The sequence below is a fragment of the Thamnophis sirtalis genome, unplaced genomic scaffold (assembly GCF_051295495.1).
Source record: "Thamnophis sirtalis isolate CommonGarterSnake01/CBP01778 unplaced genomic scaffold, rThaSir2_p1.2 scaffold_14, whole genome shotgun sequence".
Lineage (NCBI taxonomy): Eukaryota > Metazoa > Chordata > Lepidosauria > Squamata > Natricidae > Thamnophis > Thamnophis sirtalis.
The window spans coordinates 37543956-37568731 of NW_028261394.1; the positions used below are offsets into that span (position 1 = coordinate 37543956).

General features: G+C 41.6%; 2 protein-coding genes across 2 annotated transcripts; both read right to left on the reverse strand.

Moving 5' to 3' along the window:
- Positions 1 to 735: 735 nt before the first annotated feature.
- Positions 736 to 10669, reverse strand: LOC148042803 (uncharacterized). The gene is made up of 5 exons (XM_087729044.1): positions 10492 to 10669; positions 6203 to 6408; positions 3697 to 3855; positions 3245 to 3355; positions 736 to 2731 (listed from the first exon to the last, which is right to left on the reverse strand). The coding sequence occupies exons 1-5, from the start codon at positions 10667 to 10669 to the stop codon at positions 2618 to 2620; spliced, it is 768 nt and encodes a 255-aa protein (XP_087585170.1). The 3' UTR covers positions 736 to 2617.
- Positions 10670 to 11653: 984 nt separating this feature from the next.
- On the reverse strand, positions 11654 to 23085 carry LOC148042804 (uncharacterized). The gene is made up of 7 exons (XM_087729042.1): positions 22845 to 23085; positions 20323 to 20523; positions 18493 to 18544; positions 15696 to 15886; positions 14438 to 14605; positions 13013 to 13123; positions 11654 to 11918 (listed from the first exon to the last, which is right to left on the reverse strand). Exons 2-7 carry the CDS (start codon positions 20464 to 20466, stop codon positions 11805 to 11807), a joined length of 780 nt encoding a protein of 259 aa, XP_087585168.1. The 5' UTR covers positions 20467 to 20523; positions 22845 to 23085; the 3' UTR covers positions 11654 to 11804.
- Between the last annotated feature and the right edge of the window lie 1691 nt (positions 23086 to 24776).

The window sequence follows — 24776 nt, forward strand, 5'->3', positions numbered from 1 at the left end:
AGATAAGTCTAATAATAATAATAACAACTTGATATGCGATAAAAAAATACCACATTCAATCTGTCTGACTATAGAACCAAACATCATAATAATAATAATAATAATAATAATAATAATAATAATAATAATAATAATAATAATAATTCTAATCGAAGTAAAGAACAAAAATCTACTGAAGGTCCAACAGACAAAACAAGAATACAGAAAAGATGTGATAAAATCAAGAATGGAGAGTTGGCAGAACAAAGCACTGCATGGTCAATTTCTGGAAAAAATAAAAGATAAAGTGGACAGTGAACAAACTTGGTTATGGTTAAAAACAGGTACATTAAAGAAAGAAACAGAGTCACTAATCCTGGCTGCGCAAGAACAAGCTATCCGCACAAATGCCATTAAGGCCAAAATAGAAAAATCCTCTGATGATGCCAAATGCAGACTTTGCAAAGAAGCTGACGAAACTGTTGATCACATACTCAGCTGCTGTAAAAAAATCACGCAGACTGATTATAAATTGCGGCACAATTCAGTAGCACAAATGATCCATTGGAATTTGTGCAAAAATTATAATATTAAAACAGCAACAAACTGGTGGGAACATCAGCCTGAAAAAGTCACCGAAAATCAGATGGTCAAGATCTTGTGGGATTTCCGTATACAAACCGACAAAATACTGGCGCATAATACACCAGACATCACACTGGTTGAGAAAAATAAGGTCACAATCATAGACATCGCAATACCAGGTGATAGCAGGGTCGCCGAGAAGGAACATGAAAAAATCGCAAGATACCAGGACTTAAAAATCGAAATTCAACGACTATGGCACAAACCAGCAGTGGTAATTCCAGTGGTAATTGGCACACTGGGTGCTATTCCAAAAGCACTGGAATTACATTTAAAACAGTTAAAAATTGACAAAATCACCATCAGTCAAATGCAAAAAGCCGCACTGCTTGGATCTGCACGCATATTACGAAAATACGTTACGACGTCCTAGGCCCCTGGGTGGGGCCCGACTAGTAACCAATGCCAAATCCGGCGAAACAACTGGCCGCTGTGATACAATTGTATAATAATAATAATAATAATAATAATAATAATAATAATAATAATAATAATAATAATAATAATAATAATAATAATAATAATAATAATAACAGCTTACGCCCTGCAACAATGCTTTTAATATCATCAAATAACAACCTCTGCCTAACCCAAGTTCTTAGAACTTAATTGGTAGATAAAATTGCCAACCCCACTCTAAACATCTGACTGATTGGGTGACCAACCATGATTATTATAATAATAGTAACAATAGTAATAGGTGCCTTGGGTTCAAAATATCTGGAACACCTCTTGAACACCATCAGCATTGACAAAGTCATCTGTCAATTGCAAAAGGCAGTTTTGCGTGGAATAGCTTGCATCCCAGGGCAATACCTCTACCATCATCAAACAACAACATCTGCCTATCCCATGTCCTTGAGAAAGGCTCAATAGGTGGACACAAATGCCAAATCCAGCCTAAACATTTGGCGGATCATGTAATCACAACCATAACAACAATACAGCAACTCACAGAAAACAGCTGGAGGTTACTTTAAGTTGCATGGTTTTCAGCAGAGATAAGTCATATTTATGGATGACAAACCCACAACTAATTTAGACTTGAAGTTGATTCCAGCCAAGGACCTTCTCTATAATACAAACAAATTAAAAGTTGGACTTCACTTCCTAGTGAAAGTTTCCATCGATTGGTTGTTTGTTGTTTGTTTGGGTTGTTGTTTGTTTGGATGGTTGCTTGTTTGTTTGGATGGTTGGTTGGTTGGTTGGTTGGTTGGTTGGTTGGTTGGTTGGTTGGATGGATGGATGAATGATAGATGGATGGTTGGTAGTTGGATGATTGGTTGGTTGGTTGGTTGGTTGGTTGGTTGGTTGGTTGGTTGGATGGATGGATGGTTGGACAGTTGAACAGTTTGATGGTTGGTTGGTTTGATGGTTGGTTGGTTGGTTGGTTGGTTGGTTGGTTGGTTGGATGATGGATGGATGGATGGATGGATGGATGATAGATGGATGGATGGATGGTAGTTGGATGATTGTTTGGCTGGCTGGCTGGATGGATGGATAGATGGATGGTTGGACGGTTGAACAGTTTGATGGTTGGTTGGTTGGTTGGTTGGTTGGTTGGTTGGTTGGTTGGTTGGTTGGTTGGTTGGTTGGTTGGTTGGATGGTTGGTTGGTTGGTTGGTTGGTTGGTTGGTTGGTTGGATGATGGATGGATGAATGGATGGGTGGGTGGATGATAGATGGATGGTTGGTAGTTGGATGATTGTTTGGTTGGTTGGATGGATGGATGGATGGATGGATAGATGGATGGTTGGATGATTGAACAGTTTGATGGTTGATGGTTGGTTGATTGGTTGATTGGTTGACTGGTTGATTGATTAAATAGATTTCTATACCATCAAAATCAGAACTACCCTGGTAACTTACAGCAAATGAAATATAAACCATACATGATACAAACACTAAAAACACAGCAGCCATACAAAAAATACAATAAAAAAGACAAATATACCCAACACCTTTTTTTCTTGGTGGAAAGGACAAGCGCATCTCACCAAGGGAGTGAGTTGCCTTCCCAGTCGAGAAAGGCCCCATTGGAGGCCGATGATAAATTAGCAAGCACATTGAGGATGCCTCGCACACTGTCCTGCACAGTCACAGGAGCCTGGGAGAGAAAGAGAGCCAGGATTACTATCCTCAGGGAAGAAAGCTTGAGCCCTGTACAATCTCGCCCATTCATTCTCCCTCTCTGGCTAAAATAACAGGAACAAAAGGATGGCTGCTTCAACCACCGTATAGCATAGCATTGTGTTTCCCAACCTTGGGATCTTTTTAGATGCGTGGACTTCAGGTCCCAGAATTCTCCAGCCTAACTCAGAGGTGGCCCAGAGTTGAGATGTATACTGACGGTACCAAACCCCAAATGGATAGATGACTTCATCTAACATGATAGATGACCTCGCCTTACATGTAGATGTCACCAGTTGCAAAGAAGAACCCCCACAAAATGATGTGTGTCCCCCCACCCCCAATTCCCTGAAGTTGTTTCAAAAGGATATTCTGGTCCATAGTATGAAAAGCTGTTGAAGATCAAAGAGCAACGAGATGGATACATTACGCCATCTCAGCTCCAACTGCTTTCTCTGTAGTAAACCCTGTAGTAGGCTCTCCCTCGTACCTGCTCCGTTCCCATGTCTGTTTTCACCCAGCCAGGATGGATTACACTACACAAGATCCCTTCCTCCTCTAGTTCCAAAGCGAAGCAGACCGTCACCATGTTCAAAGCAGCCTGCAAGGAAAATCAAACTCTTTAAGATCAGCTCCTCATCCTTTTCTTTCCTTTGAAACCTCTCTGCTCCGTTGCCCTGACCCAATCACACACAACCCCCTGCTATCAAGGCATTGGCACGGTTGAAAGCAAGAAGGGCGGGTTTTATCCCTTTCAAATATTCTGGACTATGACTCCCTAACCCAGTGATGGCGAACCTTTTAGACATTGAGTGCCCAAACTGCAACCCAAAACCTGCTTATTTATTGCAAAGCGCCAACACGTTCTGTTGTCTCACCAGAATGAGAGAGCAGTTCCTTTCTGAATGGAGGAAATAATCTGAACCTCCAAGGAAAACCTACCTTGCTTGCATGATAAGGGTACATTGGTCCCTTCATGACTTCAAAGCCCCGTTCAATGGAGGCCAACTTGGAGGTCATATTGATGATGGCTGCCCTCTGGCAACTCATCTCCTTTATGGCTGCTTCTCGAGCTGCTTTCTTCAGCAGAGGAAGAAATTCCTGAAGGAAACAAGATACATTCATTACATGGTGAAATTAGGCCACGATGACCCAGGAACTGAATGGCTAGTGTTGTGGCCCGGCAGGAGCTGTTGGAGCTGCCGCCAGACTCCGACAGCAAGGGGTCTTATGAGTCGGCCGTGGAGCAGGTGAAGGACCCTGGACAGGGTTCCGACTCCGAGCAGGGCAAGGAGAGACTGGTTGGCCACCAGGTGGCATCTGAGCCTTGGATCAGTGGGGATGAGACAAAAGTGAGCGATCCAGAAAACACCTGTGAGTTGTTCTGGGATGCACGCCGTCGAAGGGCTACTTGGCATCAAGAACAACGGCGTAATTACAAGCGGTGATTACGCTCAGCTGATGCTCATTAAGATCCTCTCCTGATTATAAAAGAGACTGCTTGTGCCACGCCTTTCTGCAGAAGTCAACGTTAAGGACTAACAAGAAACAAACTTGGCAGGCTGGATTGCTGCCAGAGTTTGTTTGCATTGCTGCCAAGTTTTGTAGGACTTGCTGCCAGAGTGCTTATCTCTTTGTTTATGTGGCTTGCAGCCAACGAGAGTCTTGACTGATTAAAAGAAACCTTCTCATTTACGTTGGTTTCGGCTTTCGTTCCTGGATGGAGGAGGGGGGTCAGAACAGGCTGGTATCAGAAATTATCTACTTATCTCTAAGATATTGCCCATTCTTTTTGTTGACTAAGGCTACCTTTGATTCCGATTTTCTTTGGTCTCAGCAGACCCATTCCTTGTTATTATTCTCTTTCACAACTCCTTAGTCACACTTCCATCTCACATCCAATTCAAAATCCCAACAATCTTTACACATTTCTGTGATCACTGAACCCACTTCAATTATAACTTTAGCTTCTACATGTCAATAGCACTTTACAATGGAATGGAATGGAGTGGAATGGAATTCTTAATTGGCTAAGTGTTATTGGCCACACAAGGAATTTATCTCTGGTGCATAAGCTCTCAGAGTACAAACAAACAGCATAGTCAATAGCTATAGTCACAGATTATAAGATTTATCATAGCATATGATCAGAGGTGCGTTCCTACCAGTTCGCACCTTTTCGGTAGAACCGGTTCGTCAAATCTACCGAACTGGTTAGAAGAGGTTCCACCCGTGGACCCGGAAAGCAGGCCACACCTACAGAAGAGGTTCCAAAATTTTTTGAAACCCATCACTGCATATGATAATATTATTGTCATTTCTTTTCTTCCTCCATCTTCCCTGAGTCTTTGCGCCACCCAGGTTCGGGTCAACATTTGGGGCTCAGGATCCCGGACAGCACCCCAGAGTTCAGGGAGCTGGTAGAGTTTTTAATGAAGATTCGGGTTAATGTCAGGGTTCCAAGTAACACCCCCAATGAAAGAAGACTCCGAAGCTTGAGTTTCCTCAAACTTTCATTTTCTCAGATATGTCATATTGGTACATCTGGGAAAACCCGAATCTGAAAGTTTCCAGGTTTTCCCCACCCAAGTTCATGTCCCTGCCTATCACCAACATATCCATCACATGGCCCAATCAGGCACCCTCCAAAACTAAAGATGCCTCCGAGTCACATCATTGCAGCTGCAGGGCAAGGTGTCCTTGACTCTCTGAGAAAGGAATGTTATTTAGACTATATATCTCCCATACTCCATATAACCCCCCTCCCATTTTCCCACAGTAGAAAATGTGGCAGGCCTGAAGGACCAATGTAAAAGATGACTTCCAGGTCTGACAATTATAGGATATGATAGATAAGATTTATGATAGGATGGGAATCCGTAGTCCATCAGGCATTGCTAAATAACTCCAATTTCCTGTGTGATCAGTGGTAATAAATATTGGGTGTCTCAGAGTTTGTTGCAGAAAAATCAAATCCAGAAAGCACACACAGGTAACTGATTCAGCTGAACTCATTAACTTCTTTATATACATAATAACAGAATAAATGTACAATACCAATAGTAGATTCTTTCAACGTGGTAGAAGTTACAAGCAGAACACAAGCAGGAGAGAACAGTTAGTTTCATTTCAGAGTTCAGAACAGACAGAGTCTTAAGTTTCTGTTTCAATTCTTTGCACAGACTCAGAAGGTTGCAGGCTAAACCACGCCCTGGCCCCTAGCTGTTTCAGCTCCCATTGGCTGACCTTGTTGCTATGCCTATTCATTGTCTGACCTTGTTACCATGTCTCTCCCGGTCATGAATATTCTAACAGGGAGCTGTGGTCCAACACCTCTTAGAGGGCCATAGGTTCCCCACTGTTAGTCTACCATATTTCATAATACATGAGACCAAATCGTCATTCTCTTGTTTCCTTCCCAGAGGGAGGAAGACAATGAGTCTCTTACCTTAACCACAAGGATGGGCCCTACCACATTGGTGTTGAAAGCAGACAGCATCTCTTGCTGCTCCACCGTTTCCAGAGTGGCATAGGAGTTCACGCCGGCATTATTGATCAGGAGGTTTAAGCCTTTACCATGTAGAAGAGACTCAACTGCCGAAGCAGCTGCCTTCACACTGGACTGATCCTCCACCTCTTCCATGTACATGTGAAAAAAATAAGATCTTTGTTAGAGAAGCCAAAAGCTGATGTGGGGCCTAGAGCAGGGGTCTCCAACCTTGGCAACTTTACGACCTGTGGACTTCAATTCCCAGAATTCCTCAGCCAGCTATGCTGGCTGAGGAATTCTGGGAGTTGAAGTCCATGGGTCACATAGCTGGCTGAGGAATTCTGGGAGCTGAAGTCCATGGGTCACATAGCTGGCTGAGGAATTCTGGGAGCTGAAGTCCACGGATCACATAGGTGGCTGAGGAATTCTGGGAGCTGAAGTCCACGGATCACATAGCTGGCTGAGGAATTCTGGGAGCTGAAGTCCACGGATCACATAGCTGGCTGAGGAATTCTGGGAGTTGAAGTCCACGGGTCGTAAAGTGGCCAAGGTTTGTAGACCCCTGGCCTAGAGGATTGTGGGTCAGCAATTAGGAAGAACCAAATTTCAATTGCCCCATCTGGTGCCTACATGACACTTCGCATAGACAATCCTTGACTTACAACCCTTTGTATAGTGGCCATTCAAAGTTACAACAGCTCCGAAAAAAGTAACTGGGGACTTCTTTTTTCACCCTTATGACCGTCACAGCACCCCCATGGCCACGTGAATGTTTGCCAACTGACTCATATTTATGACAGGCTGCAATGTCCCGTGTTCCCTTTTTGAAGCCTTCTGACAAACAAAGTCAAGGAGAAAATCAGATTCCCTTAACCACCGTGTTACTAACTTAACAACCGCAGTGATTCCCTCAACAACCGTGTTAAGAAAGGTTGTAAAATGGGGCAAAACCCACTTAATAACTATCTTGCTTAATAACAGAATGTTGGGGGTTAACGGCAGTAGCAAATCGAACATTACCTGCCCTGAGATGCAAACATTTCAAAGCTAAAATACACAAAGGGCACGGTCAAACGGTCCACGTAGATTTCCAAATGGATTATTTTTTTAAAAAAAGACGGAGGTCAAATTGGGACAGAAAAAAAAAAAGTCTGGAATTAAAGAGAAGAAGTCAAGTGAAGAGAAGAAGATCCAAGGAGCAATGGAAAACATTTGTTTCCCCCCCCCACTTTTTTTTTTTTTAAAAAAAAACCCTGTATTGAAAATTTAAAACATTCCAATATAAATACCTTTAAAAATAATTTTGCATAACTTACGATTCTTTTTGACAGTATTAACATCACCATCTGTTATTCAAATACATTTTTATACATTCCTAATTATTCCTATGTCTATGCATCTATGTTTCTAAGCTGTACATATTCCTATTATTTATCCATTGATACCGTTCCTGGTCCCTTAACTCCAATTGAGTTTATCCATCTCTGCGCAATCAAGAATCTTTTGGATTATCAAACACTCTGTCGACATTGTATCACTTTTCCAACATTGTGCAAGCACTATTCACACTGCTGTAATTATGTGCAAGATTAAATCTCTTTCGTATACTTTCCTTTAATAATCCCCAGAAGGAACAATTCTGCTTTAAGTTATATATATATATATATATATATATATATATATATATATATATATATATATATATATATATATATATATATATATATATATATATATATATATATATATATATATATATATATATGATTTTTTTTACAACCCCTGGTAAGCCCCAATTATGGGAGGAAGCTAACTGCCTCCATCATCTGTCAATCGGCTCGTCACAAGAGTCCATCACGACAGAAACCCAATATTTTTACTGTTGCCTTTGTTATATTTGTGGTTTTTTTTATATTTGTGCTCCCTTTATTTATTTATCAGCACAAATATAAAAAAACACCACACACACACACACATATATATATACACATACATACATACATACATACATACACACACACACACACACTGTAGATAGATAGATAGAGAGAGAGAGAGAGATAGAGATAGAGAGAGAGAGAGAGAGAGAGAGAGAGAGAGAGATAGAGATAGAGATAGAGATAGAGATAGAGATAGAGATAGAGATAGAGATAGAGATAGAGATAGAGATAGAGATAGAGATAGAATTTTCATGAAAAAGGTTTTCAGCCAAAACGCTATAAATTTTGAACTGAAGATAAAGAGGAACAGGGGAAAGTAATGAAAGTGAAAAAGAAATAAAGTCAAAGAAGTAAAAAAGAAAGAAGAAAACATACCCCCAAAGTGCCTTCTGATCTTTACATACATGCATGCATACATACATACATACATCTTCTCTAAGATTGCATTGTAATTTGCTTCTTTCCATAATCTACCCTTTTCAGCCATCAAATTCGTAAATCACCACTTCCATCACCACTTCCTTCCTTTCTTCCTTCCTTCCTTCCTTCCTTCCTTCCTTCCTTCCTTCCTTCCTTCCTCCCTCCCTCCCTCCCTCTTTCTTTCTTTATTTATTTCTTTCTTTCTTTCCTTCTTTCCTTCCTTCCTTCTTGTTCAGCAAAAAGTTTCAAAAGTTGAAACCAGAACTGCATTTCTGAAAATAATTCATTCTGGATTCCTGTCAGATTTGTGCAAAAATAATAATAATAATAATCTAGGTCAGTGTTTCTCAACCTTGGCCACTTGAAGATGTCCGGACTTCAACTCTCAGAATTCCCCAGCCAGCATTCGCGAATGCTGGCTGGGGAATTCTGAGAGTTGAAGTCCGGACATCTTCAAGTGGCCAAGGTTGAGAAACACTGATCTAGGTTTTCTCTTTTTCTGCCTGTTCTATGTCCCTGTCAGTGAATGTGCATTGCGGTGATTTTAAAACAAGTCAAGACAAGCAGGCTTTGAAGAGTGGGAAAGCTTCTAATTTTGCTTTGGTTCATGTCACCCTTCTAGGTTGCCTGAGGCTGGCAGCTGTATGGGATTCTCTATTTTGTGGGTCTACAGTAGTGGCCAAAATTGTGGAAATCTTTTGGGAAAAGTGTATTTTTGAGGTTTGATGGCTAATAACACCACTTCTTTTTTTTTTGGCATTTCAAGATAATCATATTCCACTGCTGGAATGGCCTCGGAATAGGCCAGACCTTAACCCAATTGAAAATCTATGGAACCAATTAAAGAAACTTGCTAGTCAGAAGTGATCTAGCAATAAAACCCAATTAATAGAAGCAATCATTCAATCTTGGTTTCACATTATAACAGCTGCAGAACTAAAAGACTTGGTTCACTCCATGGGAAGACATTGTAAGGCCATAATTCATGCTAAAGTTTACCCAACTAATTGACATAGTGATAATTTTTGGAACATCTCATTCTTTCTATGGTGATAACTTTTGTATATTTCGTTTCACTTTTCTGCTTTGTAACTGCTATTCTAATAGCAAATCCTTCATAAACGTTATTGCATTACATTCATGATTAAATTATCTTTCCATTGATATATAATTTTATATCATCCAAAAAAAAATGGTGTTATTTAGCTAGTTTTAGAAAATACACTCTTTTCCCAAAAGGTTTCCATAATTTTGGCCACCACTGTAATGCTCCCTGGATCACATTTTCTCACTACAATCATCATCTCACGACAGCAAAGATGCCAAAAGCAATACTTAAAAAAATGATAATGAAATTATCTTGTCTTTCAATATCCAGTAAACATTTTTTTTTTTACTTTGCACAGGTTCTGGATCTGATCTTATAACCGGTGCAAAATTGCCTTGTCCTATGTGACCCACCCCATCTCACTTCTGAGTCACCAAAAAGTAATCCATATTAGAGCTGTAGTTTAGCTAGTTAATTATTTTGTTATTTCGATCTCCTCTGGTACATGATGGCATCTGTTCCACAGTCATTGCCAGCAAGATAGCACTTCCCTTCCCACGGATGGGGTCGAATTCCCTCCGTAAGGAGGTTCATGCAAATATTATTGTTTTAGAGGCAAGGTCAATGCCTTGTTTCTTCTTCGGATTTTTAAGAAGTTTTTATTTTATTTTATTTTAAGCTTTATCTCTTACTTCTTTGGAGTGTGAAGTATCTCTGAAGGTTCTGCTATCTTCCGTAGCTTTAGTCCTGCAGCAATATTAAGATAACTACAGCCACCTGTGTCCCCTTCCTCGCGAGCGTAATGCAAAGCTGCTTTGGATAGCAACAGGCTCCCTTCTCCCTGCTCTTCAATCGTAATAACTTTCTACAAACCTTCCCTCTAGGTCCGGTTGGGGTCCGGCAAGTTGCAAAGATATGTTCTGGAGGCTCAGCCATCTCCACCAGTTGTTGGATCAGTTCCAGTCCGATTCCCCGATTGGAACCAGTCACCAATATGCTACGAGCCAACGGAGCCATCCTTTCAGTGAACTCTTACTTTTTTCTACTCCCTGGACTTTGTTCACTTGTTTAGTAACTATACTGTTAGGACCCAGGAAAGAGATGTGTCTCCTGACACAATCTCTTTATTTGGCTATGGCATGCATTTGCCTGGGGCTATGACATGCAAATCTTTCCCTGGGAAGAGCAGGTCTTAAGGCATTTTCTTGGTGACAGATCCTTAGATGGGTGTTTCAAGAGCACAGCAGGGAAGAATTGGTATGGAAAACAGGCCTTGCCTGTTTTTTGGGCCAGCCCTTGACACTTGTCAAAGTTTGTAGGGTTGGGGAAAGCATCTCCAAGGATCAGAAGAGATGCGATGCTTCTGAATATTTCCCCTAGGATCTAGACAAATAAATAAGACAAATAAATAAGACAAATAAATAAGACAAATAAATAAGACAAATAAATAAGACAAATAAATAAGACAAATAAATAAGACAAATAAATAAGACAAATAAATAAGAAAAATAAATAAGAAAAATAAATAAGAAAAATAAATAAGAAAAATAAATAAGAAAAATAAATAAGAAAAATAAATAAGACAATAAATGAGACAAATACTGTATTTTTCACACCGGTGTATAACCCTAAAAGAGCGTGGAAATGTTTCTGCGTCTTATACCCCAAATACAGCCATTTTTAGCCTTCCGAACAGGTGCATTTTTGCCTTCCCCCAGCTCTGCTGAAGTCTGCAGACTGTTTCTGGGGACTGGGGGAAGACAAAAATGCCCCCGTTTTTGCGAAAAACGGCCCATTTTTTCACCAAAGTGGGATATGGGGCGGGGCTTCGGAAGGCCAAAAATGGCTATATTAGGGATATAAGACACATAAACATTTCCACGCTCTTTTAGCGGGGGATGCGTCTTATACACCAAAAAATATGGTAAATAGCAACAGCAACCACTCCATTGGAGAGACTGTTTCCATATGTGTCACGTGGCATGAAAGGAGATGGCAATATTGTATGTGACCAGAGTGCATTTATTGATAATAAACAAGTAGGAGGTCATCATCCTGTGTTTAGGGACAAGGTTTCTGTTTGTGGACTCCTTTCAGTCCACAAAGGTCTGATGCTTTACCCCAGCAAGAAGCTCAAGGAGGCTCATTCTGTTCACCAGACTATTTTTTTCCCCTCCCAATCCAGAAAAGTGCCAGATGATGACGAATCTAAGCCAGCAATGACCTTCACCATACCCTTACTACTGGTCTCCACTGTCACAGGAGCCTGCAGGAGAAGGAGAAGCTGTATTAAGGTTCTGTGAATTGGTTTACTACATCATCATCATCATCATCATCATCATTATTATTATTATTATTATCGCAACAACAGAATTGTATCACAGCAGCCAGTTGTTTCGCCGGATTTGGCATTGATTACTAGGACGTCGTAACGTATTTTCGTAATATGCGTGCGGATCCAAGCAGTGCGGCTTTTTGCATTTGACAGATGGTGATTTTGTCAATTTTTAACTGTTTTAAATTTAATTCCAGTGCTTTTGGAATAGCACCCAGTGTGCCAATTACCACTGGAATTACCACTGCTGGTTTGCGCCATAGTCGTTGAATTTCGATTTTTAAGTCCTGGTATTTTGCAATTTTTTCATGTTCCTTCTCCTGGTTAGTCCCACCTTAAGCATGAAAGCTACTTGGGTGACCTTTGGCCAATCATCAGGAGATGGTGAGTTCTAGTCTTGCCTTAGGCATGAAAGCTACTTGGGTGACCTTTGGCCATTCATCAGGAGATGGTGAGTTCTAGTCCCACCTTAACATGAAAGCTACTTTGGTGACCTTTGGCCAATCATCAGGAGATGGTGAGTTCTAGTCTTGCCTTACGCATGAAAGCTACTTGGGTGACCCTTGGCCAATCATCAGGAGATGGTGAGTTCTAGTCCCACCTTAAGCATGAAAGCTAATTGGGTGACGTTTGGCCAATGATCAGGTGATACTGAGTTCTAGTCCTGGTTTAGGCATAAAAGCCACTTGGGTGACTAGACCAAACTGGCTCTCAATTACTAAATTTCCAATTTTTTGAGAATATACATTATTCCCCACCGCCACCTGTTCTGATCCCATGTCAGTTTTCCCCATCCTGCATGGAGCAGAACACATGCAATTCCATCTTTTTTCAGTTCCTGTTGGGTGACCTTGGGACAATCACTAGGAGATAGTGAGTTCTAATCCCACCTTAGGCACAAATGACAGGGTTGGGCATGAAAGCCAGCTGGGTGACTGCATCAAACTGGCTCTCAATTACTACATTTCCAAATTTTTGAGAATATTTATAACAAACATCCCCCTCCCCATGCCACCTAATAGTACCAGATCTGTTCCCATGTCAGTCTTCACCCATCCAGGATGGAGCAGAACACATACAATTCCATCTTTTTTCAGTTCCAATGCAAGGCAGGCATTGATCATGTTCAGCGCTGTCTACGAAACAAAGCGAGAGAGAATGAATGGAGGAACCTGGGGGGGGGGATGAAAAGAGGGATCAGCCTAGAATCCCTACATAGCCGCAAGCAAACTTAAGTCCAACCCTACTTGAGCGCTGTGGGCCCCCATCTAGCTCCAGGCAGGTGTTAATCCCAATTGAAAAGATTCCTGTGCATAGGCATTTAGTAAGAAATCAGTTTGCAATACTGGGGAATATCTTTAACACAGGTGTAGGATGAGAGTGAAGGTTCATTCTCTGAGCCTTATGAATGTTTCATTACCAAACCAGGTAACATCTTCAGCAGAGTTTAGCAGATGTCCGTGTTGGTGTTCTTCTGCTTAGAAGGCAATGTGGTCAGTAGGTCTTGTGATTGGGAGGTCATATCAGGTGAGGATCATGTCAGATGAGGGTCTTGTGATGGGTAAGTGTGGGCTGCGTCAAGTGAGGCTCTTGTCTTCTGATGGGTCTTACAATGACCCAAGTTGATCCACACCTGACCCATCAGAAGACCCATCAAAAGACCCTCACTGGACACAACTCAAAGAGTGAAGTTTGAGAGTGAAGGTTTATTCTCCAAGCTTGTGGGTTGGCTTCCAAACATTTTGTTAACCAGACATGGTAACATCTTCAGCAGAGTTTAGGGGATGTCAGTGTTGGTGTTCTTCTGCTTATAAGGGCTTTGTGTGATGAGTAGGTCTTGTGATTGGGAGGTCACATCAGGTCAGAGTCATGTAAGGCGAGGGTCTTGTGCTGGGACTTGTGATTTGGGTTGCATCCAGTGAGGATCTTGTCTTCTGATAAGTCTTGTCCTGGGTCAGGTGTGGGTCAACTTGGGTTGTCATATCCATCACAAGACCCATCAAAAGACCAGACCCTCAGTTGATGTGACCCACACCTTCCCATCATAAGACCATCAGAAGACCCTCGTCTGACATGACTCTCACCTGATGTGACCTCCCAATCACAAGCCCTACTGACCACACAAAGCCCTTATAAGCAGAAGAACATTAACACTGACATCTCCTAAACTCTGCTGAAGATGTTACCTAGGCTGTCCATCCTCAATAAATCAGTATAACCGGACTTCCATGTGTGGGCCTGAGTTTTCATCATCATTTTCATTATCACTTTAATGAGTTTTTCCCTGATGGTCACACAGCTTCTGCACCTTAGTCCCAGGTCCAGTTTCACTTTACAAAGATTTCACATTGCTCAGAGGCTACTGGAGCCAGAAATTGACCCAAGAGGAGCTAGAAACATCTTGGAGTATCTCGTTGATTATGTTCAAAATAACAAGATTTCTGAATTACCTTGCTGGCACGATATTGGTACATTGGAGGAACTGGTACTATTAGGCTTGTAAAACCCTCCCCAATGGAGCCAATGAGGGAAGATACGTTGACAACAACTGCCTTGCTGCCTCCCAGGTTTTCTTGTGTGGTCTCCTTGGCAGCCTTCTTCAGGAGAGGCAGGAATTCCTAAAATACATATGAAACAGTGGGCTGAAATATTACATTTCTCTTCTTCCTGAGTCTACTTGAGATCCCTGGTTTTATTCTCACTGGCATTTTTTATTTCCCAAGTCATGGTATTTTTTCTTGGTGCCACCTCTGATCCCATTGGCTCAAGGTTGACCTTTTTGGAATATCTATACAGCAGTGACATGCGCTGAGGGTTACCGTTGGTGAGGCAAGAGCACAGCAGCGGCGAGAAGCAACGTCCCCACCGCTGTGTCCGACAGGCGTCTCGCGTTTATGGCAGACATGAGACGCCTGTCAGACACAGTGGTGGGGGGGTTGCTTCTCGCTGCTGCCGTGCTCTGCCACCTCGCCCCCCCGCCTCCGCAGGACTTTCCAAAAGACTCGGGCCACTGAAAGTCAGTGTCTGTCTTTCTACGGAGAAAGGCACGTGGAAATCCACAATTGCAACCTGACACGTGCTACCGGCGGAGCAAGGACTCCGGGGAGCTTTTCCACCTTCCCCGACTGAGCTGGGGGAAAAAACCACATGAAGAAATCGAAGGTATTTCTCCTCCGCTGCCAGAGCATCGCGCCCCGCTGACCCGGGCATGCTGACCTCCCTCCCCTTTAGCTCCGTTTCCCCACACCCTCGCCTTGCGCATCTGGACGAACCAGGCATGCAGGTCTCCGACTTAAGGGCCCGGGAGGGGAGATCGAGGAGAGGAATTCCCAGACTGTGGTCCTCAAGACGCGGACCCGCCCAACGTAAGCGTGCTCAACTGCAACAACAAGGCATGATTCACTGCTCCGAGATCAGAAGGCGGGAGAATCAGTGCCTCCTTTGCATATGAATTTTTTTGCTTTTTAACTCTTTCTTAACTTTTAAAAGGCGAAAAATTCCTTATGCAAAGGAGGCCCCGAGTTCTCTCACCTCCTGCTTTGGTTAACACTAAGCAGACACCAAGCCAATGTGACTTGGAATCTGGTAGCAACTATCCTGGCTTTAATTATTTTTAAAAAATTCTTTAAAATTCTTTCCCTCAGGCCCCGCCTCCCTTGCCTCTAGTGACTGCACGTCCCTGCTATACAGCACCTAAACCAGACTTACTTTGACAACTAGGAGGGGCCCCACTGCATTGGTCTTGTATGACAATAGCATATCTTCCTGATCGACATTTTCCAGCAAAAAGGCTTGGGAGTTTCTGCCAGCGTTGTTGATTAGCAGATTCAGCCCTTGTCCTTTCAGATGGGACTCCACTTCTGACGCAGCTTGCTTTATACTGGAAAGGTCTGTCGTATCTACCACATACAAAAGAAAGCTAATAACACAGGTATCAGTAAAAATGACTTGGTCCCTACTTTGATGAGGGCAGGTAACGTATAATGGAAAAGAAAAGACCTTCGGAGAAAAACTTGCAGCCTAGACAACAATCTCATAAATGAAATTTGCCCACCTAGCAGTTCCAAAGATTGCGAATGCGAGTAGATAAATAGGTACCACTTCAGTTGGAACAAAAACAGCATTCTGGGCACCTTTTGACAGATAGCTATGCTGACCGCATGTCCATGGAAATTGTCTTCAGACAACGCTGTCTCCCGAGGCTAAGAAAAGGAGATGAGCACTGTACCCTAGCGTCAGACATGACTGGACATGGAACCTTTTACCTTTTAAATGAAACGTTTGAATCAAAAGGAGGAGGGGGTAGCAAAAGTATCTCAGAAGGGACCTTCCCTAGTGTTCAAGCGTGGAAAAATGAGGAGTGGAACGGTACTTCCTGACTTGGAAGATTGAGGCTAGGTTTTTGGAATGGAGTGGAGTAGAGTAGGGTAGGGTAAAGTAGGGTAAAGTAGAGTAGGGTAGGGTAAGGTAGTAGAGTAAAACAGTAGAGTAGAAGAGTAGAATAGGAGTAGACTGGGGCCATGATAACAGAACAGAACAGGGACAAAACAGAACCGGAAGCGGAAGCGGGACAGGGACAAGACAGGACAGGACAGAACAGAACAGAACAGAACAGAACAGAACAGAGAACAGAACAGAACAGAACAGAACAGAAAACAGAATTAATTACCCAAGTGTGACTAGACACACAAGGAATTTGTCTCTGGTGCAGAAACTCTCAATGTACAGGAAAAGCAGCAGAGTAATAATAATCACAATATGATGCCAATAAGAGGTGGTAGTAAAGTAATACTTCTATAGCCATAAAACACAGGTCAATATCCTTAGACACAAGACAGTGCTGTAGGAAAAAAAGTGTCTTTCTGTCTAATTGTTTTGCCATGCAATGCCGTTTAGTGACGTCCCAAGGGGAGCAATTGAAAACGTCCAGGATGTGAGGGGTCGGTAGATATTTTCTCAGTCCTCCTTCTGATCCTTGCAGTGTACAGGTCCTCAATGGAAGGCAGACAGGTGATTTCCCCCCCCCCCCCCAGTTCTAACTACCTGTTGGACTCTGTACCTGTCCTGTTTGTTTGCTGTACCGAGCCGGTCATTTTTTGTGAGATAGCACAGACTATCACAACAGGAGAATAGGCAGTCCTCAACTTACAACCTCAATTGTCCCCAAAATTTCGATTGCTAAGCCAGACAGTTGTTAAGGGAATTTTGCCCCATTTTACAACTTTTCTTGGTGCAGCTGTTAAGTGAATCACTAAAACTGTTAAGTCAGTAACACTTGTTAAATGAACTTGGTTTCCCCATTGACTTTGCTTTGTCAGGTGATCAATAGAAAGTGATTCCATGTCCGTGGAAGACTGCAATCGTCATAAATACATGCCAGTTGCCAAGGGTCCAAATTCTGATCACATGGCCAAGGATATGTTGCCATGGTCATAAATGTGACAACAGTCATAAGTCACATTTTTCAGTGCCGTTGTAAGTTTGAACAGTCACTAAATTAATGATCGCAAGTTGAGGATTAGCTGTAGTGGTGCTATCTGCTATAAGACTAAATTAACAAAATCTTGCAAGTGTGGAATTGCCCTTTTCTATAAATTCTAAACAAGACAAATCTTCAGAAGATTTGTTCCATTTAAACAATTATTCATGCCATGATTTAAGTGTGAAAAACTTCATAAGTTTGACTCCCTCTTCTTTTTGGCATTCCCTGAGATATTGGAACAGTGCTATCATGTCTCCTCTAGTCCTTTTTTCTCTTAAACTAGACATATTCAGTTCCTGCAACCGTTCTTCATATGTTTTAGTCGCTAGTCCCCTAATCATCTTTGTTGCTCTTCTCTTCACTTTCTAGAGTCTCCACATCTTTTCTACATCGTGGTAACCAAAACTGAATGCAATATTCCAAGTGTGGCCTTACCAAAGCATTATAAAGTGGTATTAACACTTCATGTGATCTTGATTCTATCCCTCTATTTATGCAGCCTAGAACTGTGTTGGCTTTTTTGGCAGCTGCTGCACACTGCTGGCTCATATTTAAATGATTGTCCACTAGGACTTCAAGATCCCTCTCACAGTTACTACTATTGAGCAAGGTACCACCTATACTGTACCTGGGCATTTCATTTTTCTTGCCTAAATGTAGAACCTTCCTCTTTTCACCATTGAATTTCATTTTGTTAGATAGTGCCCAATGTTCAAGTTTGTCAAGATCCTTCTGTATCTTTAGCCTATTCTTCTGGAGTGTTGGCTATTCCTGCCAGCTTGGTGTCATCTTCAAATTTGATGAGTTCCCCATTTATTCCCTCAGGTCATAAGAAAACTCGCTCCATTGGGGAAAAAAAAAACTATTCACCTGTTCAACTCAACATGTGTGCTAGAGAAATGAGTATTAAAAAAATCCCAAACTGACAATTAATTGCACTTGATTTTTGTATACTCATGATGATAAATATGATCATGTTTTGTGGCTTTCATTACAATTACCCAGAGAATAAAAATCCCATACCTAACTGAACGATGTTAATGTTGTTGTGCTGACTAGCCAAATTCTGCAAAGCCTGCAATTGAGAAAGAAAATGTTAAAAAGAACAGGTTGAATGGATAAAATATATATTTTAAAAAGTATCACCTGCAATCTCAGTTCCAATATAGCAGATTTTTTTCCTCCTTTTTATAACTCTTTAAACCCTTTTATTCAGGCTTTGAATTTACCTTTCCTGAGGTCTACATGGAGTTTGCATCAGATATTTGCATCCCAGAGTCCTATGGGATTGGGTGGCATATAAATGTTATTAAACTTTAAACTTTAAACATTTTGTCTTTGTGGCCTGATAGCAAAATATCTGCTGCTGCCTGGGATTGAACTCTCAACCTTCCAAGTGGGAGGCAAGCATTTTCACCTCTAACTCACCACACCCCTCTTCAATTCCTTTATAGCAGGATATTCCAATGGATTGTTGTTATCAGCAGGTATTATAATTTCCAGAGGGACGCGGTGGCTCAGTGGCTTGTTGATCATAAATGTCGGCAATTTGGCGGTTCGAATCCCTAGCGCCGCATAATGGAGTGAGCTCCCGTTACTTGTCCCAGCTTCTGCCAACTTAGCAGTTCGAAAGCATGTAAAAATGTAAGTAGAAAAATAGGAACCACTTTTATTGGGAAGGTAACAGCGCCCCATGCACCTTTGGCGTTTAGTCATGCCGGCCACATGACCACAGAGATGTCTTCGGACAGTGCTGGCTCTTTGGCTTTGAAACGAAGATCAGCACCGCCCCCTAGAGTCGGGAAAGACTACCACATATGTGCAAGGGAAACCTTTATCTTTATTATAATTTCCAGACTATGTTTTTTTTAACTAGAACTAGCTATTTATATATCTCTTTTTGTTTATATTATCATGGTTGTATTGTTGCTCTTTGTGTTAAATTCATTTAAAACAAACCAGGAGATATATAAACTAGGTGAGTTTTCTGGTTCTGTATATCTTTGCACGAGGTCTGAATCAGAGTGGTAATTCAGGCAATTCTGACAGGTTCTGGAGAACCAGTAGCGGAAATTTTGGGAGTGGGGAGGGAATGCGGATTTTGCCGTATCCTTCCCCTGCCACGCCCACCAAGCCACACCCACAGAACCGGTAGTAAAAAAAATTGAATCCCACCACTGGTCTGAATCCCAAGCCATGTTGCATAATGCAATGGACTGTGATTCAAACAATCCTGGCTTAAACTTTGGTCTCAAAAGCCTCAGTTCATTGATGCCTGCAATGGAAGCCCACATCCGTACATTACCCCAGCTCGTATCTGAAAGATGCTGAATTATGGTTAGTCTCAGTGGTGGGTTTCAAAAATTTTTTGAACCTACTCTGTGGGTGTGGCCTCATTTGTGGGAGTGGCTTGCCGGCCATGTGACCTGGTGGGAGTGGCTTGCTGGCCATGTGTTTTCTCTCTCTGTCTCTCTGTCTCTCTCTCTCTCTCTCTCTGTCTCTCTCTGTTTCTCTCTCTCTCTTTCCTTTCTTTTGTCTCTCTATCCCTTTTTCCTTTTTTTCTTTCATCTCTCTCTCACTTTTTCTTTCTTTTTTCTTTTTTTATTTATTTCTTTCTTCTTTTCTTTCTCTCTCTCTCTCTCTCTCTCTCTCTCTCTGTGTGTGTGTGTGTGTGTGTGTGTGTGTGACAGTGGTGGTTTTCAAAAAATTTTGGGAACCTCTTCTGTAGGTGTGGCCTGCTTTCCGGGTCCACTGGTGGAACCTCTTCTAACCGGTTCGGTAGATTTGACGAACCGGTTCTACCGAAGTGGTGCGAACTGGTAGGAACCCACCTCTGGTTAGTCTTCTACATACCTTAGCTTCAGGTCTACTAGGGTTCCTACAAGTTGCAAAAAGATGGCCCGGAGAAGGGTTCAATTTCACCAGCTCTTTCACCAGTCCAAGTCCAATTCCACGGTTGGTGCCGGTCACCAGGATGTTTCTAGCTACTTGAAACATCCTAAATCTTCGACTTTTGCTCTTCAACACTGTTCACCTTTGAGCAGGTGGTGACTTCTGCATCTCCAAATAAGGAGAGGTTACTATTATTAGGCTAGCCTGAAGTGGATTCTCTTAAACATAACAACAGGTAATACTCGACTTAGAACTGGAATGGGAACCATTGCTTAACAAGGTGGTTGTTAAAGAGAGCCGCGCCTGGTTTTATGGCCTTTTGAGCCCATGGTCGTTAAGCAAATCACATGGTCATTAACTGGCTTCCCCCATTGAATTTGCTTGAAAGAAGCAGGTGGGGGAATTCTCAAATGTTGATCAGGTGACCCTGGGTGATTGCAGCCATCGTCAATACCTGCCAGTTGTACAAAAGCCCAAATTTTGATCATGTGATCATGATGTGACGGTCATTAAGAATGAGGACCGGTTTCCCGTGACAGAAACCATTAAGGAGCAAGGCCCATAGTGATTGTACACTGTATATTTTATTTGATGTGTATGGCTATGTAACCATCTCTGCTACTCTTTTCACAGTATTAAACAGAATTTCTAGCACATACGTTATGTATCTATAGGCTTCGTTCTTGTGAATACATAGGGTTGTATGTTCTTCCTGTCAGCTACACCAAGACATAACTAGGATTAAATTAAGCTAAACATAGGACATGTACATATATGCGTCCTTATCGAAGAACATTTGCAAGATTTGGGTTTGACTAGTCTAGAGAAAGAAGGACCCTCCTCTTCCTCTCATTCTCTCCTCTTCTCTCTCCCTTTCTCTTTCTGTTGTTATAGGTGTCTCTTTCAAATCTCAGTTTATGTTTTCTTGGGATGGTATTTCCGCAAACCCAAATATAATTTAGCATCATTTTTATTCCCTTACCTTCGCTAATCTATCCTAACTATGTTCCCCCCGCCCTTTATATCTTGCTCTTGAATATATACTTGTATATTTAGTACTTTCTTTTCTATACTATACTATGTGTGATTATTTATAGAATTCATTCTTATAGCAATAGCAATAGCAGTTAGACTTATATACCGCTCCATAGGGTTTTCAGCGCTCTCTAAGCGGTTTACAGTCAGCATATCGCCCCCACAGTCTGGGTCCTCATTTCACCCACCTCGGAAGGATGGAAGGCTGAGTCAACCTTGAGCCGGTGAGATTTGAACCGCTGAACTGCAGATAACAGTCAGCTGAAGTGGCCTGCAGTACTGCACCCTAACCACTGCTCCACCTCGGCTCTTATGGATGTGTATGCCATTTTACTCCATGTTAGAAAGCTAGAGCAAGCCATAACTAGGATTAAGCTAAATGTAGGACATATACATATCCTTATAGGAAAACGGCTGCAGGATTTAGGCATGGCTAGTCTAGAGAAAAGAAGGACTCGGGGTGACATGATAGCAGTATTCTAATATTTGAGGGGCTGCCGCAAAGAAGAGGGGGTCAACTTATTTTCCAAAGCACCCGAAAGCAAGACATGAAACAATGGATGGAAACTAATCAAGGAGAGAAGCAACTTAGAACAAGGAAGATACATCCTAACAGTGAGAACAGTTAACCAGTGGAACAGTTTGCCACCAGAAGGTGTGGGTGGCTCCATCACTGGACAATCACTTGACTGAAAGGGTATAGGGTCACCTGCTTGAGCAGGGGGTTGGTCTAGAACAGTGGTTCCCAAACTTGGCAACTTTAAGACTTGTGGACTTCAACTCCCAGAATTCTCCAGCGAGCTCTTCTGGCTGGAGAACTCTGGGAGTTGAAGTCCACAAGTCTTAAAGTTGCCAAGTTTGGGAACCACTGGTCTAGAAGATTGCCAACATCCCTTCCAGTTCTATTCTGAATTAATTGAATACATATAATATTTCTATCATTTCTCATGGCTTAGGCTACGTAGTAAAAGCAGATTAGAAAGTTCCTGCAGAAATAATAAGAAAGATTATGGACTGTGCCGAAATGGATAAACTAACTAAAGAAATACAGGGAAAGAAAGAATCAGAATTCTACCAGATATGGGATAAATGGTATAGGTGAATGGAGGAAAGAAACAAAAATCAATGAAAGAATATAACAACACTCAAAATAATAGTTATGAATAAAATAAGAGGGCTAAGAATGGTGAAATCTAAATGAAATACAATAGAAGAGGAAATAATATAAGGCGAGCGATATCGATTGATGATTGCTAATATAAAAAACAGGAAGTTCCTGTTCGCACTGTATTGTATAAATGTGGTACACGTCTAATTTGTGTGTGTGTATTTTACATGTTTGTTAATTAAAAATTTTTTTAAAAAAAGAAAGTTCCTGCAGTCACATACTTTAAGATTGGCTTTGCTATTCCTTATCTAATCAGACTTATCTTCCAGGTATCTCTTACCTGAAGCCAATGGAAGAGTCCCAAAGAGATTGTCCTGGACAATTTAGACGTGGAAGAGACTGACTTTTCTTCGTTGCAATTCTATGACTGATCTACACTCCCCAAAGCAGATTTAGCCTTATTATATAACACTTTCCACCACCTCCTCCTTTCTTTAGCACCATCTCTGTGTTTCTGTTCTCCACTTTATCTAAAATTATGCCTTTCGTACCCAAAACTATTTCAGCAGCTGTAAGGACAAAGATAGAGTTTCCTCACTGACTGTGTGACTATTATGACATCATTTCTCTGTTCTTACTAACGTTTATGATTGACTGCAGTTTCATTTGTTGGGCTTCCATTGACTTTATGAGGTGTTAATATATATTGCTAGTTACTCCATGGATGTTACGCCATATGCTAAATAGATAAACGTTGACTTTACTATGAAATGGAAAATTTGGACACTTTTATGAGCCTACTGAGCTGCACCTGAGGGCAAGTTCCTGAATCATGGATGGAAGCTTAAAGAGACATCGTAAGGAGAAATTTCCTGACAGGGAGAGCAATTAATCAGTGGAACATCTTGCCTTTATAATTTGTGGGTGGAGGCTTTTAAGAAGAGACTGGACAACTATTTCTCTGAAATTACATATTAGAGGACCTCCAAGGTCCCTTCCAACTCTGTTATTCTATTATCCTGGATTCTGAAGCTGATTTCACATCCTGCACTGAGCTATGGTACATTTCAGTAATGGTTTGTAGACTAAACCTCAGCGGCCTGGTTCCAGAGGTGGTATTCAGCCGGTTCTGACCAGTTCTGGAGAACTGGTAACGGAAATTTTGAGTAGTTCGGAGAACCGGTAAATACCACCAGTGAGTGGTCCTGCTCCCATCTATTTTCTGCCTCCCGAGTCCCAGCTGATCGGGAGGAAATGGGGATTTTGCAGTATCCTTCCCCAGAAGTGGGGTGGGAATAAGATTTCACAGTATCCTTTTCCTCGCCACACCCACCAAGCCACGCCCACAGAACCAGTGGTAAAAAAAAATGAATCCTACCACTGCCTGGTTGATACAATAGGCTAAACCATAAACCCAAGTTGGAAGATTTCAGTAGCTGGGTTCACACCGCACATTATCCCAAAGGTAAACTACATTATGGATTAATTTTCAAGGGTGAGACTCGAGGAGATTGTCCAGGGATCATGCTACATCAGATCTGTCTTAACTACTAAGAATTACTGACTCACCTACAAGTGGTTGATGAGAAATTACAAGTTTAGGTTGCCATAATATGTAAAGACCAAGACAAAGAAACCCCAAGGTCACTTAGGGAATTGTGTGAATATGTGTTTGCATTTGTGTTGACATATTGTCCATTTTTTGCATGGTTGAAAAAATGGGAAGACCTTCCCTTTGATTAGTCACTATATTTCTTCTTTTCTTCCTCCATTCTAACCACCCTTCTTTTTCCTACTCGCAGTCATTTTACTTTATTACTTAATGTCAAAGACTGGCTGATAATTTTTTGCTCTAATTGATGGTTTCTTGTTTAGTTACATGTTTTTTAGCTTCCAAGCATGATGAACCTTTGACATGCATTCCTCATTCTTCAATGTCTTCATACCCTTGGTATCATGTCCAAGAATTTTATAAGGTACATAAACAAATTGCAGCTTCCTACAATAACACCAGCAGAACTGCAAAAAACTGCACTGCTCGAAACATCGTATATTTTAAGAAGGTACTTGGTTGATACCAAGGACATTGGCAGCAACCCGTATCAACCATTAGCACCAATCAATGGTATTTGTGATGCATTTTTGAATGTTCAGTTGACTGAGTTTCATGTTTAATGAATAAGGAATAATAATAACAGCTTACATCTCTGCAATCATAATTTTAACACCATCAATAACAACATCTGCCATTGGAAGTAAGGAGAGAAATCTT

What these genes read in the sequence shown, in the direction of transcription:
- LOC148042803 (XM_087729044.1), bottom strand. Translation starts at nt 10,669, where the DNA reads ATGGCTCCGTTGGCTCGTAGCATATTGGTGACTGGTTCCAATCGGGGA. An exon ending in GGCCCATCCTTGTGGTTAAG is followed by an intron (nt 3,856 to 6,202) that starts GTAAGAGACTCA and finishes TGTTTCCTTCAG; the next exon opens with GAATTTCTTCCTCTGCTGAA. An exon ending in ACCCTTATCATGCAAGCAAG is followed by an intron (nt 3,356 to 3,696) that starts GTAGGTTTTCCT and finishes TTTTCCTTGCAG; the next exon opens with GCTGCTTTGAACATGGTGAC.
- LOC148042804 (XM_087729042.1), bottom strand. Translation starts at nt 20,466, where the DNA reads ATGTTTCAAGTAGCTAGAAACATCCTGGTGACCGGCACCAACCGTGGA. An exon ending in CTAGTAGACCTGAAGCTAAG is followed by an intron (nt 18,545 to 20,322) that starts GTATGTAGAAGA and finishes TCTCAATTGCAG; the next exon opens with GCTTTGCAGAATTTGGCTAG. An exon ending in GGCCCCTCCTAGTTGTCAAA is followed by an intron (nt 14,606 to 15,695) that starts GTAAGTCTGGTT and finishes TATGTATTTTAG; the next exon opens with GAATTCCTGCCTCTCCTGAA.